A 21,573-nucleotide genomic window follows, 5' to 3' on the forward strand; every position below is an offset into this window, starting at 1 on the left:
CTAGTAAAGGAGAAGAAGATAAAACACACACATATTGAAAAATCTACAAAGGCAACATCAAAATGACACGACAATTTTCTCTCAAATTTCTATCACTCCCACATTGCCAATCAGTTATTCCTCAAACAGAATTAAGTCCAAAGTATCAATTCCTTATATCCCTACTTTCAGAGAAGAAATTATCACCAAGGCAAAAGATGAAGCTGAGATTCTGTAAGACAGATGGAAGTTCCTCAACATAATTATATACTGCCACTATATCAGTTTGGTAAGGGCATAAATGCAATAAAAATTCACAAAAACAGTTTAGCAAACAACATGTCTAATGTTACTTGCTTGTAAGCTTTGGAGCTAGAACACTTTGAAATCAGTACAGGTGAGGATTGATAGACACATGGCGGTAGACTAGGACTCCAGTATCTGGGGTCTTGACAAGCCACACACACAGATTCCTGTTATTACTCCTTCAGAGCCCACAAGCTTCTCAGTAACAAGGGCATACATTCCCATCCTTTACCCCCTACTCTAAAAAAGAAACTGAAGAACCTATGAAATTAAAACCAGAGAGTTCTGCTGTATTTTCACTCTATATTTACCCACTTCTTAGTTTATAACAATATTTTGGATTTAAGTTTCCATTGTGATTTCAAATATAAAACAGCAAATCAGAGAGTGTGAAAAATGTAATATGTTTGATAAACAATCTTTCTGGGAAAAATCAGAATTTACCAAAGTACTTTTTATTTCAACTCTTGTTAAAAGCCTTTACTTTACAAGATTTCTCTTACAAAGTCTAAGACGACATTCTAATATAACTGAAACATTCTTAAATTTTAACCTAAACATCTGTAAGACAGAGTTCATTTAAAAATGAATACTGAGATGAATACTACTCAGTCCCCTCTCCCTCCTCAATAAGTGCAGATGTACTAATCATCCTGTAGTGCTCCTCTGCCTCATAGTGACAGGCATCAGGCAGCTCTGACAATCTTGTCTTTTTATCTGGAAACACCAAGGTCATATGCCAGTTTCTTACTCTCTTCACCTAACATTATAACTACAGCTTCAATCACTACCAGTCTGGCCAGCTCTCTTAAAAAACAAACTCTTGCCCCTTCTACATACGCTCTAGACTTAAAATACCAATCTCCTGTATCATTCTGGCGCCATCTTCCTTTCTATTGGGTCACTTTTACCTACAAAATCTACTCAGATCAGATTTTCCTCACTGCCTCTCCAAACACAAAAGCTATCTTTTTATTTTTTAACAGTAAATTCTTGTTATGGATTGACTTGTGCCCTGCCCCCTGCAAAAGATATGCTGAAGTCCTAATCCCAAGTACCTGTGAATGTGACCTTATGTGGAAATAGAGTCTTTGTAGATATAATTAAGTTAAGATGAAGTTATTATGGTAGGCACTTAATCCATTATGACTGGTGCCCTTATAAGAAGAAAAGACAAAGATACAAGGAGAATGTCATGTGACAATCGAGGCAGAGACTGGAGTGACGCATGTATAAGCCAAGGAAGCCAGAAATTGCTGGCCACCACCAGAAGCTAAGAGAAAGGCATGGAACAGATTCTCCCCTAGAGTCTTCAGAGAGAGTATGGCCCTGCCAACATCTTGATTTCAGACCTGTAGTTTCCAGAACTCTGTGAGAGAGATAATCACTATAAATATTATAAATTAGTTCCTGTTGTTTTAAGCCACCCAGGTTGTGATACTTTGTTATGGTAGCCCTAGGAACAAATATAGTTCTTAATAATATAATCATTTTCTCATCACTTTCTAATTTAACACTTCAGTAATCTGGCATATGAACCCCTCCAATTTATAGACACTAAAGGTTTTAAATAACACCATTATCCCCACCTTCAACAAACAATTCTCACAGTATTCTCTCTGTTCTTATTTCTGTTCACTTCTCTGCAGTACTTAACACTGTATTAATCTAATTCACCCCACTAGGATTGCCAGAATTAGCAAATAGAAGTACTATGTTTTATCTGGTAACCCTAACCCTACCAAACATTTAAGACCCAGGTCCCATCTCAACCCTTTCTCCCTGAAAAATGTTCTCTGCAAAATGCTGGGTTAGATGACCACATCTATACTCCCAGAGTAACATAAAGCCAATGGACAGCAATGGCTCACACTAGAAAGTGCTCATGAAAATCACCTAGGGAACTTTTTAAAAAGAAATACCAACATCTTATGTCCTACCCAAATTTTCAAAAAGTTCACCAGGTAATCTGAGATACCTCTAATCCAAAACAACATAACACACTAAATATGGGCTGATTGCTTACATGCCTCCTTCCCCCAAAAGAATGAATTACTCAAGAGCAGAAACTGGTTTTTCTATCATGTATGCCTACCAGAACGCACTGAATACCAGTAACAGGGGTTGGCAAACAATGCCCTTGGGCCAAATCCGAACAACTATATGATTGTGTAAATAAAGCATTTTTGGATACAGCCACAGTCATTAACTTACATACCACCTATGCCTGCTTTCAATCCACAACAAAACATATAAATAGTTGAGACAAAGACTGTAGGGCCCACAAAACCTAAAACATTTACTAGCTGGTCCTTTACAGAAAAAGTTTGCTGACCCCTGACCTATATGGTGAATGACTGGATAATCAACAATGATAGTAAATGCAACCAATTTGAAAATCAAATTAACATGCATATTAACACAGATATCTGGAGCTTTAGAGGTGCATACATGTGTATAATGTCCAAAGAACAGCACATAAAATAGTGTAATGCTTGAATAAGTGCCAACTGATGATTACTCTTATTGGCTATTATGAAAGACTTTACTGCCTGCACAAACTTATACCCACTTAGCCCCCCAAAATGTACTATGGGTTGTTGCTATGATTATTGTGGTTAACACATTTCTTACAATGAAACTCTTTGGGCAAACACTTTTTCATTTCACTGGGAGGAAATCAAATTGTTTTTAGGATCTAAAGCAATGCCATAGTTTTCACACAAAAAAATGCTACTTGGTTAAGCTATAGTAACACTTCACCTAACCAGCTCTCATATCTGACTTAAAACATAGCTAAGAAATTAGAAACAAAAAAGAGATGCTTTTAACAAAGTACACCTCATAAAATCCATACAAAATATGTGTGTGACATACATGTGAAGATATATTTATATATACATTTATATTTAAATATATACATTTGATACTCCTTTATCTTTAATATATAGATATATAAACATACAACTCAGAGACTGTTGGTTCTTAATTATACATAATTATATACAATATATAAAGATAATATATAGTGATTCTATAAAGATATAGTGCATAAAGATTAACTCAGAGCCCATGGGTTCTTTTTTTGTTTGTAAGTTTTTTTTTTAATTCAGGTATAATTGACATATAACACTATATTAGTTTCAGGTATACAATATAATGATTCAACATTGGTTCTTAGTTATACACAGTCCATAAAAACTTGGTACTCTAACTTCTAGAGCCGATCCAAATTAAAAGTACCAAATTATAGTGGGAATATTGTGTCCCAAAAGCAGGCTAACAAACTGGACAGGTGAGAAGTATCAGATGTCACCAGGCTTTGGATCATTTATAAAAGTTTTTAAAGCCTTGCTACACAAAGTGAAGTCTCAGGATGAGGGGGAGCTTTGAGTGGGGTCCCATCAGCAGAAAGTTAGTTAGAAATGTGGAATCTGCATTTTAACAACATCCTCAGGTGATCTATATGCACAATCAAATTTGACACCCTTGGTCCAGAGGTATTAGACCAATTTAATACAGCTGAAAGAAAATATTCTGTCTAGAATTACTCTTCCCCTTCTTGCCCATCATCTAAACCCAAATGAAGGTCTAATTTCACAAAATACAGATGGAAAATGTACAATATTCATTAGAAAGATGACAGTACCTTTAGCACTTGAACTTGGCCTTCTGTAGTAATTTCATTTAGCAGTTCACAAAAGGACTGACATAGACCTACTGCGTATGTCTGAAATTCAATTAAAAGTCAAAATATACATATGAATATATCTGCAATATCAAAAAAGGTATAAAATTAAATTGGGGACTCATAATCTATTTGAGAATTAGATACTAAAGCTCTAAGCATATAAAATTTCAATTAGAACTCTTTAGGAAAAGTTTAAGAAATAAAAATACAGTTTATTGCTATTCTAATTTTTGTAGAAATATAAGGATATATTTACATGTAGAGCATTTTTTTTATGTTAAATAATATAATTCATGAGACTACATCACATCTGCCCCACAGTAGGCAATGCTCATGACGTTTTTCCCCCCTTAAAGTAATAAATCAATCTATTAAATTCTGAAAAGGTTTCAAAATAAGATTCCTGATTTCAAATAAGAAACAATCAAAATAATAACTATACAAATTTTTACAATGCAAAAACTACAACATACCTGTAAAAATTCTGTTGATGATAAAAAGATATAACCATTGATGATCTTAAAGCAGGTTCTGAGACTTTCTGAACTTAGTTCTGCCAAAATAATAATTGTTTTAAAAAGAAAAAATTAATTCATTGTTCAAAATCAGTTTAAATGAAGTGACTTATTTAAAGCTAAGTTACATGCCCTTCTTTACAAATCTTTTCTGAATGCTATTCAGATGGCTAGTATATAAATATCTATCTACAAACTGGCATTAACCTGTAACTTAATGCTTTCCCATATACCTCCCATTAGTTAAAACAACTTAGAAAATACGAAGCTCCCTCTTCTTTCCTTTCAGAAAATAACTACATGATCCAACCTTGCATTTCAAACTAAATTTCTAGTACCAGCATGGCAGACGACATGCAACTGAATCATTTTATCATATTTTGATATCTGCTTAAATGGGTTCACTCAATAAGCATTTACTGAGTGTCTATTGTGCTGGCACTCAACATGCTACCCTACTTACGAAAAGAGTCCCTGTTATATTCCGAAAATTATACTGTGTTTAGATATTCTCAATTCTTGGGCTTTGTTCTTCAAATCCACTCCTCTATGAAAAACCTACACATAAAAAATCTTCTTTAAAATGTTATTACCAGAATAGTATAGGAAAAGGATATTGTTTTTAATTATTCTTTTTCAAGTGCAAAGCAGAAAACTTGTTAAAACTGAAAATGATCAAATGTTTATGCAGTGTTATTTTACATGTCTTATCACATACAATAATGATACAATAGAACACAGATTACAGATGTATATTAATTATACAGATCAAAACATGACCCCAAAATATCATCTATATCTAAAATCTTTCATTCTGTATTGCTACTATTTTAGAAATCGTATTCACTTGCAATAGGACAGATTAAAAAATGTTTCCTGGCAAAAGTGTAGGCCCTGGGTTCTTACCTAACTCATATCCTAGCAAAGTGACAAGATATTCTATTCAGGTGAGAATTACCCATACACTTTCACAAGAAAATAACAATCCCACTCAAAGCTCAAAATGTGTTTTAAAGGCATTATTTTCTATACTTTAGGAATTTAACATATTAGTTTAAAATGAGAATGTAGAGGGGACAGAAACTAACCAACTTGTTACCATGCTAACAGAAGACATAAAAAGAAATAATAAAGGCTGTCACCTAAATATTTTTCACAACAGAAGTAAGACAAAATCTCAGGATAAAGGGGTAGGCCATTACATTGGATAAAGTTATTCTTATGAACAATTCACATGTCCTTTTCTCCTCAAGGAGCAAGTGCAGTCAAGTCTAAACTTGTGCACACTGTTTAACAGACCAACAATAGCAGACTGTTTGGCAACCACCGTTTTGGCAACCACCGTGATAAATAAGGCAGAGGGTCTACATTTAAGTGAGAACTTAGAATGGCTACATTCCAGGTATGTCAGTGAATATAATTTCTCAATCACTGCCATCTAAAATTTTATCAAGATCTATGATGAAGGAGACAATATTTAAGAAAGATTTATTTTAAAAACCATAGTACCAGGACTTCCCTGGTGGCTCAGTGGTTAAGAATCCGCCTGCCAATGCAGGGGACACGGGGTTGAGCCCTGGTCTGGGAAGATCTCACATGCCACGGAGCAACGAAGCCTATGCACCACAACTACTGAGCCTGCGCTCTAGAGCCTACGAGCCACAACTATTGAAGCCTGTGCGCCTAGAGCCCGTGCTCTGCACCAAGAGAAGCCACCGCAATGAGAAGCCCACGCACCGCAACGAAGAGTAGCCCCTGCTCACCGCAACTAGAGAAAGCCTGCGTGCAGCAGTGAAGACCCAATGCAGCCAAAAATAAATAAATAAATTTATTAAAAAAAAAAAAAACCTAAAAATAAAAACCATAGTACCCATCTCTTCTTACAGATATTTTAAAAGCTATTTCTAGATTAATTTATATAAGCAAATAAGCAATTAGGTCACTTCATACTGTTTTCCATGCCTCCATCATGCAAAGGACTTTTACTAAATTTCCTAAGGCATGCTATCATCAGCAAATATTAAATATCAATAGTTAAAAAAAAGTCCTAAAAGTAATAAATTTATCTATTTTAAAGTATATTGAACATTGTTCATTATATCCATGAGTTCCTAGTAAGACTCTGATAAAAAATTATTTTCTGGTCCTAGTATCAGGAAGAGCTGCCCATACAACAGATCTGTATTTATTTTCAGCCCTGTGAATAATTTAATTCAAATGTTCTCAACCATGGGCAATTTTGCCCCCTAGGGGACATCTGGCAATGTCTGGAAACTCTGGTTGTTAAAAACTAGCATCTAGTGGGTTGAGGCTAAAGATGCTATTAAGCTTCCTACAATGCTCTAAACAGTCCCTCACAAGAAAGAATTACATGGCCCAAAATGTCAACAATTTTGAAAATCCCTAACTTAAGTGATCAAGTTTTTCTTTCATAGACAGAGAGCTCTGATTCAAATCTGTAACCCATCAAAGTATCTAGTTATGCTGTGTGCACATATGATTTATATTTATTAGTCTAATTATATTTTATATTCCATTCCTCTCTGTTTTTCTCTATTCTTTGGCTCTTATTTTTAATTTCTACTTTCATGTTACATTTTACTTATTCTTTTTAATCATACTATTTAATGTTTATGTTTGGAAATGAAACTATAGTAGTTTCTTCTTTTATTTCAAATTCTGATAAAATATGAAGGCTAAAATGTGTAAAATAGCCTACACATCATCAAGATGTCAGGTGGGAAAAAGTTCCTTCCAAATTAGAAAAATTTTATTGGTCAAGGAACATTAGCTTGGCACTTACAACAACATGGACAAGAGTCAGTCAGGTGTTCATCTTTTAAGTAATGAGAATACTGAGAAAATTAATACCATAAAAAAGATTTAAAGGATTTTAAAAATAAGCCTTTAGAACTGAATTATTAGAATTAGTTATAGCCAATGGTTCTACTTAAAGTATCTCCAGTTCTACTTACATTTGGGGAGAAGGATATGAAATGAATTTTAGCCTTGGATTTATTCACACTTAATTAACATATCCTAAAAATCATTAACTTAAACACCAATATTGTTGGTTTTATGTGTTTTAAATGAAAATGAGAAACTACCAGCCAGCAGCTTTATTTCTACTTGGAAAAAATAATAGCTATCATATTCATTAAATAAATGTTTAAAAATCACTGATCTAATAGGAAAAAATGTTTTCACCTTTAAGAAAAGTGAGTATTCATTTCGATCTATATTCTTAAAAGATTAAAGTAAATATCCTGGTTATATTTCAAAATAAATTTTAAAGCTCACCTGAAAGAATGTGTATGCAAAAAGCTACATATCAAACAATATTAATTAGTTGTGCAATACTCAAACAAAAATAAAGGTAATACTGATGTCGAGGTATACTAAACATTCACAGATATAATTTGTATACAAAATTTCTTCATATTATTAAGTTAACTAACAAATCCTACAGAGCCAGTGGTTCAGTACTTTTTCTTTTAAAATAGCAATAATGTTGACAGTAATAGTAGTAATACATATAATTACAAAACACTTAAACAGTGCTTTCTATGTACCAGACATTGTTCTAAACACATAAAAGTTCTTATTGATTTAAAGGACTATGCATCAACTACAAAGCTTTCTATGGTAAAACTGTACTTTAGTACCTACCTAAAACTACACTCAAAATAGTGTCATATGGTTATAGGAGGGTTAGTTATGTGCTTTTTTTTCAGTCTCTTCTTCCTGGCTACCATCTTCTCTCCCACCACATTGTAAAGGCCAGGCAGGCTGAATTCGGGGTGGAATACAGAGATGAAGTGAAATCACCTTGTGAAGTTACCCATATGTGAAAATGGCTGAATCCTGTTCATGACTAAGTTGATAATGGGCCTGGTCGAGGTTTCCATTCTCAGGGCAAGTATAAAGAAGCACTGTGGATTACCCAGGATGGTACTATATATGGTCTCCAAGTTAGGTAGACTAGAACTGGATGGCCTTCACTGAGAGTAAAAGAAAGTAAAAGGACTTTGCCTATTCTCTTCCTCTATGGTATCTTAGCTACAAAACTTCCTAGGAGACTAGCAATAAGTGACTGGTCTATTGCCACTGTCTTCATGTTTGAAAATTTCTTCCATAATTTTATGGGGATGCTAGATGATAAAACATCAAATGGCTTTTTATTAGAAAACAGATGGCATCTTGGTATTATCTGAGGTCTAATTTATTCTGAAGAATGAGGTAGAAGAACAACAACAAAAAAAAAAATCAGAAAACACGAAGGACTAATCACATTATCTATAGCCCCCATGATCATCCAGCAAATGAAGACAGATGTTTTTTATTTTTTTAATAAATTTATTTTATTTATTTTTAATTTTTGGCCGTGTTGAGTCTTCATTGCTACACACGGGCTTTCTCTAGTTGTGGCGAGTGGGGGCTACTCTTCGTTGCAGTGCGCAGGCTTCTCATTGCGGTGGCTTCTCCTGTTGTGGAGCATGGGCTCTAGGCATGCGGGCTTCAGTAGTTGTGGCACATGGGCTCAGTAGTTGTGGCTCGCAGGTTCTAGAGCGCAGGCTCAGTACTTGCGGCGCACGGGCTTAGTTGCTCTACGGCATGTGGTATCTTCCCAGACCAGGGCTCGAACCCGTGTCCCCTGCACTGGCAGGCGGATTCTTAACCACTGCGCCACCAGGGAAGCCCAACAGATGTTTTTTAATCAGCTATAATTATGTTTTAGTCCACACTTGTTGATTTTATCAAAGAATGTGTCTACCTTTCTGGTGCATCATTATACCTCAGTAATACCTTCCCTCTAATAAAACTGCTCACTACAAGTAACTTCTCAGAAAAAATAATTTTGAGATATTGCCATAATAAGTATGCCTTTTTTCCTAGTTTTTTCCTACATGAATGCCCTCTCCTGACAATATTAATCTATTCAGTCAGTATACCCAAAGTTCTAATGAAGGAATTAAAGATGCTTCATGGGTGAGCCTTAGAAAGTGGGAACTCTGAACGGAATAAATGTAAATAATTTTTACATTTTGTAAATAAATGATTTTTTAAAATGGTAGTAATCTGCAGACTGAAAAAGAAGCAAAGGGCCAGTAAATAGTACCATATACAATTCTTAAATACTCAATGAGGTTTAAATGTGAATCTGCACTGGTAAAATCGCTCACAAAAATAACCCTGTGAACAAAATATTTTTTGTAAATTTAAGGTATTACATACTTGTGAATGGTAGCTGATATGTAGCAGACAAGTATTGGCTTTCTATGACTAAGTATCATCAGAATACATGTTCAGAAAAGAATCTAACCAGGTATCCATGGTGGCTAACAGAGACTAACAGCCTACTCCTAGCACAGTGGCCAGTTCTCTGGTGTCACATGCCAAAAGTGTTGCTTTAAAACATTAAGCTTCCTGATTTCAAGCTTCTACATAAGCAATACCTCAACAAACAATAAATGATTTTCTAACATTTAATAATCTTTATTTTGGTGGTTCCTTAGCTAAATCAGAAATATGTACAGAGCTCATTTGTTAACAACTGACAGCACAAAATCAATTTTCAATTAACTATAAGTTAAGTAAATTTAGTGTTTGCTCTTTAATACGCAGAAATAACTCTAAAAAGTTATACTGTAGGAAAAAATCTAGGAATTATTAAAACACTACACAACTTATTTCTCAAAATCAAGGGCTTCAGTAAAAATGGAAGGTATGATTTATAGTCACCTATAATGCCCCAAATTATGGTTGCATTCAAAAACAGTGGTAATTTTATGCTTTAATACATACCTAGAAGTGGTGACATATTCTGAAATATACGAAGTAACTCTGGTGTAATACATGGGCTGTTTTCCAAAGTCACTAACCTAGGGAAAAAAAACAGACAATTAAATCACTTTCCATAACCATTAAAGCTATAACTATAAAAAGAACCAAAGATACCCAACTTGACCAGTAATCAAGAAAATATAAATTATAACCAAAACAAGGTACAATTTTACCCCACCAGATCAGCAGAATTTTAAGTGTGACATACCATGTATTGTTAAAGCTATAAAAGTGGGAACTCTTGCATACTGCTAACAACAGTGCAAGTTGATATAATCACTTTGGGAAATAATTATTATCTGGTAATACTGAATATGTACATGTGTATACACCTATGACCTGGCACTATATCTAGGCAGAAATGTGCACAGGGCATAAGGTCTTATACATTTGCTCTAGAAGTCATGCACAAGAATGTTGCATTATTTGAACAAACAAAATGGCAAACGAGTAAATGAATTGTTACAGTCACACCATTAAGCTCTTCACTATGGATGAATCTCCAAACAGGAAGCAAAAAAAGTAAGTTAGAACACATATGATACAACTTATATAAAGTTAAAATATACTGTTTAGAGATACACGTGCATATGTGATTTTAAAAGCATTAAAACACAAGAAAGAAAACCAAGGAATGAAAACAAAAAAATCAGTACAGTGGGTTATCCCTGGCATGGATGCAGGAAGATTCAACAAACATGCCACACCATGGGCCTCACAGACATTCCTATTGTTGTATTTCTTACCCAGAGTATGGAAAATTGATTTTCATTTTATGTAAGTTATAAATAATTATAAACAATATGACCTCATATTATTTTGTGTCTATGAAATACTTCACAAATTTTAAATGACAAAATCAGGTAATCTGGGCAGGATATTACACAGGGAAAACCAGCTACCCCCAAAATGAAGTACTTCCAACATGCACAAGCAATGATGTCTTTGACACCTTAACTTGATCAACAGTAACAGGATTTTAAAGAGAAAGACGAATACCATATGATATCACTTATATGTGAAATCTAAAATATGGCACAAATGAACCTATATGCGAACAGAAACAGACTCAGAGACATAGAGAACAGGCTCATGGTTGCCAAGGGGGAGGGGCGTGGGGGAGGGATGGACTGGGAGTCTGGGGTTAGTAGATGCAAACTATTACATACAGAATGGATAAACAACAAGGTGCTACAGGGAACTATATTCAATATCCTGGGATAAACCATAATGGAAAAGAATATAAAAAAGAATGTACATGTGTGTATAACTGAGTCACTTTGGTGTACAGAAGAAATTAACACAACATTGTAAATCAACTATACTTCAATAAAAAATAAATCTAAGAAACAGCAACAGGGGCTTCCCTGGTGGCGCAGTGGTTGAGAGTCCGCCTGCCGATGCAGGGGACACGGGTTCGTGCCCCGGTCCGGGAAGAGCCCACATGCCACAGAGCGGCTGGGCCCGTGAGCCATGGCCGCTGAGCCTGCGCGTCCGGAGCCTGTGCTCCACAACGGGAGAGGCCACAGCAGTGAGAGGCCTGCGTACCGCAAAAAAAAAAAAAAAAAAAAAAAAAAAAAAACTGAATGGGGTATTTTAATACATCAGGGTCAAGATGAAAAAGCAAAATAATGTGAACTAACAATCTACAAGTTAAAAAGAACAGATATACATGAAAGTCTGCATCTTTGATACTATCATTACTATTTATGTGAATATATTACAAAAATAGATACTATAAGAAGTCACTAAAATTCACATTAAGTTTAAAAAAATTTTACAAGTGGTATGTTATATTTACAATGCAATAAATCCAGGCCTGAACCATATATTTTAATATCAGCAAAAAAATAAACAATGTTGGGTCAAAGAACTCATGAAAAAAAAATCACATAATCAGTCTGAAAAATTTTTCATTGTAAACAAGACCACAAACATCAACTGGTACTGGTAAGCCCTACCAGTTCAAATTTCTATTCCCCAAGATAACTATTTTATACCTTTGTCCCCACAAACCTCTCTCATCTTATAAATACTCCCATTCCAGCCCATGACACTCAAGTGATGACTATACTTCATATTTTGTTGAGAAAACAGAAGCTATTAGATGGAACACCTTCCCATCTCATTCTACTACAATACAGAAACCTATCTTCCTGCCTCGAGTTAAAATGGACGAAATACCCCTGCTGCTATTTAAAGAAAAAAAAAAAAAATCAACTCCTTCCACTTATGCTGAATCCCATCCCTTCTTGCCTCCTTCAATTATCTCACTCTCTTGAGCCTCATCATACCTCTAGATCTTCATTCCCGCACTAGCCAACTGTTAACGCAATTTCAACACCCTCTTCATAGTAAAAACTTTCAAACAAGCTGTCAATGCTCACAGTCTGTACTTACTTAACTCCAATTCATTCTTCAATCTACTCCAATTCTTCCTTCTGTTCTCACTACTCCACTGAAACCCCTCCTATCATCTCCATTCACTTCTCTGTACACCCTTACAAGGACAATCAGCAACATTTGACATAGTTAACCATTCCCTCTTTTAGGAAATATTCTCTCTTGGCTTGGTTTTCCTCCTATATCATCTCTGATGGCTCCTCGTGTGACCTCAGAATGTATTTTCTTCAGGATTCTGCCCTGAGCACAAGGCTCTCTATCTGCCCTTTTCTTCCTAGGCAATCTCACCAATTCTCAGACTTTATAAATCATACACAACATGCTAACCACTTTACAAACAGTATCTCATGCTCACAACAACCACATAAGGTAGAAATTATTTTCCTCATTTTACAGAAGGCTCACAGAAAATGATTACAAACCTAATGCAGTGGTATACGTGGGATTGGCCACCTATATCTGCTTCCAAATACGACTTCTAACCCGTTAAGAAAATTATATTAAGAAGTGTGTACCCTGATTCTCTAAATAATCTTAGCTTTAATAAATTTGATAAATTTTTAAAATGTATCCTAATGATTTAATTTTGTTTACATATAACGAAAGGCTAGGAAAAAAGAAATTACCATTAGTAGAGCAATGCACTTCTCATGCACTGTTCATATAATGCACTGTTCATATAATCCCTAAAAAATTTATATACCTCTCATTAACACATTAATATACTAAATCTGTAATTATATTGATAAGTATATGAGTCTGCCTCTTTATTATAATATTTTTAATCTTTATGATAGATATCATATACATATGGTTACAGAAAAGTATCTGTGTGCCAGAGATTAATGTTTTAATTTGTAATCTAGAGTAGAATGTGGCAAACTATAGCTCATGGGCCAAACCAATACCCTTTTTCTGTAAGTGATGTTTTACTGGAGCATAGCCGTGTCCATTTGTTTATATATTGTCTATGACTGTTTTGGTGTTGAAACAGCGGAGTTGAAGAGTTGGGACAGAAAGTACATAGCCTGTGAAGCCTAAAATAATTACTATCTGCTCCTTTAGGGAAAAAGTTTGCCAACCTCTGATCTAGAGTAATCCATCCTGTACGAATAAAAATATATGAATATAAGAGGCTCCAACATATGCTAATTTACAATCATTTAAGTCACTTAAGTTCAAACAACATAACCCAGAAAAGAATATGAGAAACACAAATTGCAAATTAATAAGTATCTACCTTAGTTATGTTTTTAAATTGTTCATCTAGTATTCTGATACAGATCATTAATTTTACCATTTGCATCAAAGACAATTTCTTAGAATCAAAAAACTGTTCATTCCTAGACATCCAAGCAAAACTGAAGGAAGGGAGGGAGGAAGGGAAGAAGGGAGGGAAGGAGTGAGGGAGGGAGATACCACAAATGTTTATTTTTTCTGTGGTTACTTTCTATGATTTGCTTTTTTAATTCCAATACTAGGTTTTTAATTAGAACTTTAAAACCTTTCCTGTATTACTGATTACATCTTAAATAAAATTGGCCCTGAAGAAAACTGCTGCCATCAGTAAGACGAAGAAAAAAGATTTCTAGTCAATGCTCAGTCTGTACTTACTTAACTCCAATTCATTCATTTCACAGTTTGTAGCTCTGAGATGCCACAGAAACAGGGTTTGTTTGTTTGTTTTTTACCTCTAAACACTATATACTACTTACTCAGTAAAATAATAAGCCAAGACTAAGTAGCATTAACATTTAGGGCTGAGGTATTCTATCTCAGTACTTACTGGGTAAAGTAGTAAGAGGTTGAAAATACCTCAATATCCCCCAAAACATCTCATTTAACACGCTGGAAGTTTTATGTCAATTTTTAGTTTTGATCAAGATTCCCCATTTTACATTACAAATTCCAAAAGAAATTCAGAAATTCAGCTGAGTTCTTACTGAAACTTCCTGTCTAACTTTGACTATTATAAGCCTACACTGAGTGACAGCTGCCAAGAAAAGCTGGAGCTACGTATTATGCTACCCAGTTCAGGGAAACTGACTTTATGTTTTTTGTTTTTAAATGCTGAGTTTTTAAGCCCTATTACATGACCTTTGCTTTATTGCCATGAGTAGGGAAGGCCAGGAAAATAAATAAATAAGATCCACGGTATCAAGTTTTTCCTCTTACCATAATTCTAAACCATCTTCCAGAAGATAAACATGTGGAGGCTGGGAAACATCTGTACTCAGTTGAATAACTGGGAGCAGGAAAGGGTACAGGTTCTTGCTGTCTGCTCCTAATCCCTATGGGAAGTATAAATAAAACTTAACATAAGATACTCTAAGGTCCCACCTCCCACCAAAAAATCACCTATCATATTTAAAAGCCCTAAAACCAACTTATAAAAAATCAATCAATCAGATTTTAAAAGAATGGTTCTAATTATAAGCACTACTAAAACAAAATTAGTTCTGTTTACAATTGGAAAAAATATTATTCAATTGCCTAATGGTAGTAAAACCATATACACCAAAGCTACACACATCTGTTCATTTTAAGAGATTTCTCATATAAATATTTATTTTTCCTTCTCTGACAACTGAAGAGGTGTTAACAATGATGTAGTAAATTCTACAAATTATCTCACCTAAATAAGCTAAAATGAACCCAATCTAAATGTTCATCAGTAAGATAATTAAATTATGATACCTTCATATTCTAGAATACTGAGTAGCCATGAAAAAGGATTAGGCATGGAATGAAAACAATCTCAAAAATAATGACAAATTGGGATTAAAAAGAAATGTATATAACAATTCCACATGCCAAACTATTTTTTTAAATAGCTATGTATCTGATATGAAGATACACGCATAAAAATGTTTCTTGGGAGCAAACAGAAAAAACTGTTAACACTAGTTAAATATGGATATTGGAAAAGGATGTTGCAAGAAGGTAAAAGGAGTCTTTTTTTAATGTGTGCATGTTTTTTAACGAAGAATTTCTGCTAAAATTTTTAATGAATTAAGAATACAAAGATGGGGCTTCCCTGGTGGCGCAGTGGTTGAGAGTCCGCCTGCTGATGCAGGGGACACAGGTTCGTGCCCTGGTCCGGGAAGACCCCACATGCCGCGGAGCGGGTGGGCCCGTGAGCCATGGCCACTGAGCCTGCGCTCCGCAATGGGAGAGGCCACAACAGTGAGAGGCCTGTGTACCGCAAAAAAAAAAAAAAAAAAAAAAAGAATACAAAGATGGAAGAAGAGGGGGTTTTAATTTAAAATTCTACTTTGACTAATTACTGTCTTATGGAGGTTGACTCAGTATATCACACTAAATCTAAGCACTTTGAAAGAAACAAAAAGGATAGAAAGTCAATTTTTAATTCATAATAATCTCTGTAATCTGATAAACACAGAAAGGAAACCAAACTATCAAACACCTCCTCACTTAGAAAATAATTCAGATGTCAATATAGTTGACATATAATTACAATGCAACAAAATACATATATATTCCCCTTTTGATGACATATATATGTGTATATATATATGAATTTTTAACAGTGAGGTATAGATACTTCAGTGGAAATACATAAAGCTTATCCTGAAATATGTTAAGTTTGGCCCTTTCTATAACTAAGCGTCAGTTGAAAGACTTTATTAAAGATTTTTCCAAAGGAAGAGATTTATAAAAATGTCACATTTCATAAAGTAGTAAATTGGGCCTTAAAATTCAGTTAAATTTCACTCTCCATAGCTCAATTCTTAACAGAACAAAAAAAAGAAAAAACATGAAGAAAAACTAGTCAAGTTCATTTTTAATATCAAGTAGACTTAATATTCCTAGGAATGTCAGAATCTACTTACTTAGTGCACATTCCAATGAGCACAGTATGCTAGCATTAGCAAAACTAAAGTAAGCAACTGCTAAAAACATACGACTCTCTCAGTTAAAGCCTGAAGAAATTTACCTTTGTAATCTAGTGGCTTGAAGAATGTGTCCAATCCCAAATATGCAGCTTTAAGTAAATTTATTTGAACATTCTTTCAATCCACAACTGTAACTGTAAGACACTGTCTACAATACTATGAAATAATTACAGTTAGAGCTACAAGATGTTGTCTACAATACTATGAAAGCTCAAAAATAAAGTCATCAGTTATTAATAAAATTATCATAAATGCTTGAAGGGGGGAAATCATATTGTACTATAATTACATAAAACATAAAAGGAATTTAAAATTAGGTGAAAGGTATAAGGAAATCTCTCTGTACAATCTTTGCAACTGCCTGTGAATCTATAATTTAAGTTAAGAGGGGAGAAAAGTACAACACTCTCTAAAAATTGCTATTTCTCAGGTTATTGTCTTTGGTTCCCTTCTCATGTCCCATGTACATGCTGATAATGTCCAAATCTATTATCTCCAACCAAAACCTCTGAACTTCAGATACCCCAAATGACAGAGGACATCATCACCCAGAAGGCATCTCAAACTCTCAAGTATACCAGTGAACCAACTCATTGTCTTCCTAAAAAAAATGGTTCCTCTTCCTGCATTTCCTAACTCAAGTGACATGAATCACTGTCTATCTAGAAATAAATTATATCACAACTACCTCCTGGTTCTTCCTCCTCCTCACTCCCAATCTAAACAATCCTTAATTCTAGCTCCCTAATATTTTTCAAATTTTTCCCCTTCTTTCCATGGCTTTACTTCAGGTCATCATCTCTTTCATGGTTAACAGAAGAGCCTCCCAACTATTTCCTTGACCTTGGTTTAACTCCATTCCAAACCAGTGTCCCCACTGGTACACTGATTACCTTTCTAAAATACAAAGGATAACATTTCTTCCTCTGAACTTCAAGAGATGTTCTTTATGCCTTCCTAACCAGACCCCCACACCCAAGCTCAGGACTCTATGTTGCAGCTATACCAAACAACTCCGTACCAGAAATCACTGTTAACTTCCGCAGAAAGCTGACAGACTTAACACATGCATTTACTACTGTGCTCTCCCAAGATCCACTAAAAGGATATATGAGGATGTGCTTTTAAAGACCTAAAACCATAAGTACAAAGACAGCATAAGAAGAGATAAAAGCAACTCATTTTTGGAAGCGGGAAAGAAAAACAGATTTAGCAGACTCAGAAAATGAAAGCTCAAAGCCAGCAGTGAAAAAGGGCAAGAAACCACCTGATTTATATCACAGAAACTCCAAAAGACTCAGGAACTGATAGCTCAAGGTATTTTGGGAAGGGGAAGTTGAAGAGGAGGTATTAAAAATAATAGGACCTCTAGAAGGTATTTTAAAAGACATCTGATGACAAGATCTCATCCAAGTGCAACAGTCAACAACTGGCCCTCTCCTGAACCCAGTATAGAACTGGCCATTTATTTTCTGGTTAAGTAAAACAAATCGTCTAAAGATAGGGAGATATCAGGTAATCAAGACTAAGGATACTATATAAAACAGGGAGATATAACGTAACAGACGGGAGACTGATGGATCTTTCACTAAGGAAAGATCTGAAAAACACGGAACCAAAACATCTGTCCCATACAAAAAAAACCTCCAGCTAGATTATCCTAAAGAAAAAATCCACAATCAGCAAGCTTCGCATACATACTTAACCCTTCCAATTAGCTTTTTAGTGCTCACTCTTAAATTTATACAGACAAAATGTTGATATAGCTCTTTTAGTTGGGTGATGGTTACCTAACGATTCATTATACTGTTCTTCCTTCTTTTGTACATGCTTCAAATTTTCACAAGGGAAAAAAAAAAAGCAGGCAACCAAGGATCAACATATAAGATTAAAATATCTAATATGAAAAACAGAGAACAGAACAATAAAATAGAAAACAGCAACTTGAAGGAAACAGAGACCACACATAGAGATGAAAGCTTAGAAGAATACATCATTAATATCCTTGTCAGAATAAAAGATAACATTGTATTCATGAAAAAAAAAATGAAATGCTGTAAAATGATTATTCAACAATACAAAAAAGAACTTATCGAAGGGGGAGGGGAAAAATAGGATATGGGATGAAGAGACACAAACATGTATAAAATAATCAGGATATATTACACAGCACAGAGAAATACAGCCATTACTCTGTAATAACTTTAAATGGAGTATAATCTATAAAAATATTGAACTATGTTGTACACCTGAAATTAATATAATATTGTAAATCAACTATACTTCAATAAAAACAAATAAAAATTTTTTAACTTAAAAAGAAAGAACTCATAGACATTAAAAATATTATAGCAGGAAAGAAAAACTCAATAGAAAGGGTGAATGATAAAGCTGAAGAAATACCCCAGAAAGTAGAGCAAAAGGACAAAGAGAAGAAAAAGCAGAAATGAAGAAAAATACAGGGCTGGTTCATTCATCTAAGTAATAAGAAGTTCAGAAAGAGACAAAAGAAAAACATGAAGGTGCAGAAATAATCAACAAAAAACAACAGACTTATCTAGAACCCAAGAACACGAGTTTCCAGTTTACAATATACACCACATGTCCAGAACAGTGGAATAAAAATACACCCACATCATCATGAAATTGAAAACAGGAACACAGAGAAGATCATACAAGTTGTCAAAGGGAAAGGAGAGATGAAACATTCAAGAAACGAGAATTAAAATGGCTCAGGATTCCTAAAAGCAACTCTAGAAGCTAGAAGACAAAGGAAAAATGCCTCTAAAATTTTGAGGGATAATCTAGAATTTTACACTCAGCCAAACTATCAGTCAATGTGAAAGCTGTAAGACATTTTCACACATGCAAAATCTGAAGAAAACTTACCTCCCATGTACCTTTTGCAAAATGCCACTGGCATTCATGGGCTCCAACAGAAAGAGGAAGTAAAACAAGGAAGAAGACAGGTACAGAAAACAGGCATCCTATAGAAAGGATAGGCAAGAAGAACCCCTTAGATGACACTGAAAGGGGATCCAGTTATAACAGCTGTGAACAAACAGAGAGTAAAGCCAGGCCAGACTAAAGCACGTAAGAATCTTCCAGATTCCAAGATGATGAAAGTAATAAAATACCTGATGTGTGTAAACACACTGAGGGAATATTTAGATAACAAGTGGAGAGAATGGATTCAGTTACACAGAAAACTAAATATAGCAGGCAGAATACTAAGATGACCACCTATGATTCTTAACCCCAGTTGTACACACACCATTTGCCAGTTATTTATTCAAGTGCTAATTTAGATATTACTTTACAGATGTGATTAAGGTCCCAAACTGAACGACCTTATGACAGGAAAATTATACACGTAAGCCTGACCTAACCACATGAATCCTTTAAAAGAGAGTTTTCTTTAGTTACTTGCATAAAAGAAAGTTAGAGATTCAAAGCCTGAGGGGATTTGACAGCCAAGAATCTCCCCACTGCTGACGCTGAAGATGGAAGGGGCCATGTATCAAGGAATGTGGTTGGACTCTAGGAACTGAGAGGTGCCCCAGCTGACAGACAGCAAGTACACTGGGACCTCAGTCCTACAGATCAAGGAATTGAACTCTGCCAACAAGGGGACTGACTATAAAGACAAGTCTTCCTCAAAGTCTGCAGGGGAGAACTTAGCCTGGCAGACACCTCAATTTCAGCCTGTCAGACCCTGATCAAAGAGTACAGACAAGGTGTGCTGGACCTCTGATCTACAGAACTATAAGTTATTTTGGATGTTGTTTTAAGCCACTACTTTTGTGATAATTTGTTACACAGTAATAGAAAACTTATAAACTAAGCAAACGAATTATTATATAGGAGTGAAGATTAGGAGGATGGTTGTACAATAAAGAAAATTAACCATAACATAATGATATATGCCTTCAATAGCCTTTATATAGTCACACAAATAAAAACACTAAATAATGACCTAATTTAAATTACAATCTAACTATATTGGGAGGATGGGAGGAATAGGAGTCATACAGAGGGAAATGAAAGAATTAAAATTTCATCTTCTAAACAGGGTGGTCAAGAGATAATGCCTAAAATGCTTAAATCAAGAATGAACAATATAAGTATGTTACTTAGAGCTAGAGATAAAAAACCAAAGAGACAGGGCTATAAGTGTTGAAAGTAGATTCCTCCACCAAATAGGAAATGGATATACTGCTACTTTTCATAAAAAGTCTTCAAGAACTGACTCCTTAACCTATCTACATACAAAACTAATCAATACATAAACTCAAGGGCTTCCCTGGTGGCGCAGTGGTTGAGAGTCCGCCTGCCGATGCAGGGGACACGGGTTCGTGCCCCGATCTGGGAAGATCCCACATGCCACAGAGCGGCTAGGCCCGTGAGCCATGGCCACTGAGCCTGCGCGTCCAGAGCCTGTGCTCCACAACTGGAGATGCCACAACAGTGAGAAGCCCGCGTACCGGAAAAAAAAAAAAAAAAAAAATTTATATATATATATATATATATAAATAAACTCAAAAAAAAAAAAGTATCCCATTCTCACATGTCCAGGGGGCTTTACATATGCTGGTCAATTTGTTTAAAATATCTTTACCACTCTCATCCCTGAACCACCGTATCTCATTAACACCTCTTGTTCAACACTATTTGGGTATCACCTATGAAGGAAGCCTTCCCTGATGTCCCACCTCACCCTCCAGTCTAAGATGGGTAACCTACCAAGTGCCCCACAGCATCATGTTCTTATTGCTAACAGAGCACTTAGCTATTCAGTCTTCCCCTAGACAGCCACATTCACAAAGAGCTTGCCCTATTCATTTCTGCATCCCAGTGCCTAGTACCATGTATTGCATATTGCAGCTGTTCAAAAAATCTTTATTCAATGAATGAATGC

At 35.0% G+C, this 21,573-nt stretch overlaps 1 protein-coding gene across 10 annotated transcripts in view; it reads right to left on the reverse strand.

Annotated features, from left to right (window-relative positions):
- Positions 1-21,573, reverse strand: part of IPO11 (importin 11) — a 263,491-nt gene that overhangs the window by 141,474 nt on the left and 100,444 nt on the right. For all 10 annotated transcript variants that reach the window (XR_004486171.2, XM_049707903.1, XM_033437895.2 and 7 more), the window contains exons 21-24: positions 14,914-15,029; positions 10,297-10,373; positions 4,450-4,529; positions 3,935-4,015 (exon numbers count right to left, since the gene is read on the reverse strand). Coding sequence is in view for 9 of the 10 variants with exons in the window: in XM_049707903.1 (XP_049563860.1) it covers positions 3,935-4,015; positions 4,450-4,529; positions 10,297-10,373; positions 14,914-15,029 (354 nt within the window). In the remaining variant the exon portion in view is untranslated. The remainder of the gene's footprint in view (positions 1-3,934; positions 4,016-4,449; positions 4,530-10,296; positions 10,374-14,913; positions 15,030-21,573) is intronic.

Source organism: Orcinus orca, chromosome 3 (assembly GCF_937001465.1).
Source record: "Orcinus orca chromosome 3, mOrcOrc1.1, whole genome shotgun sequence".
NCBI classification, from domain to species: domain Eukaryota; kingdom Metazoa; phylum Chordata; class Mammalia; order Artiodactyla; family Delphinidae; genus Orcinus; species Orcinus orca.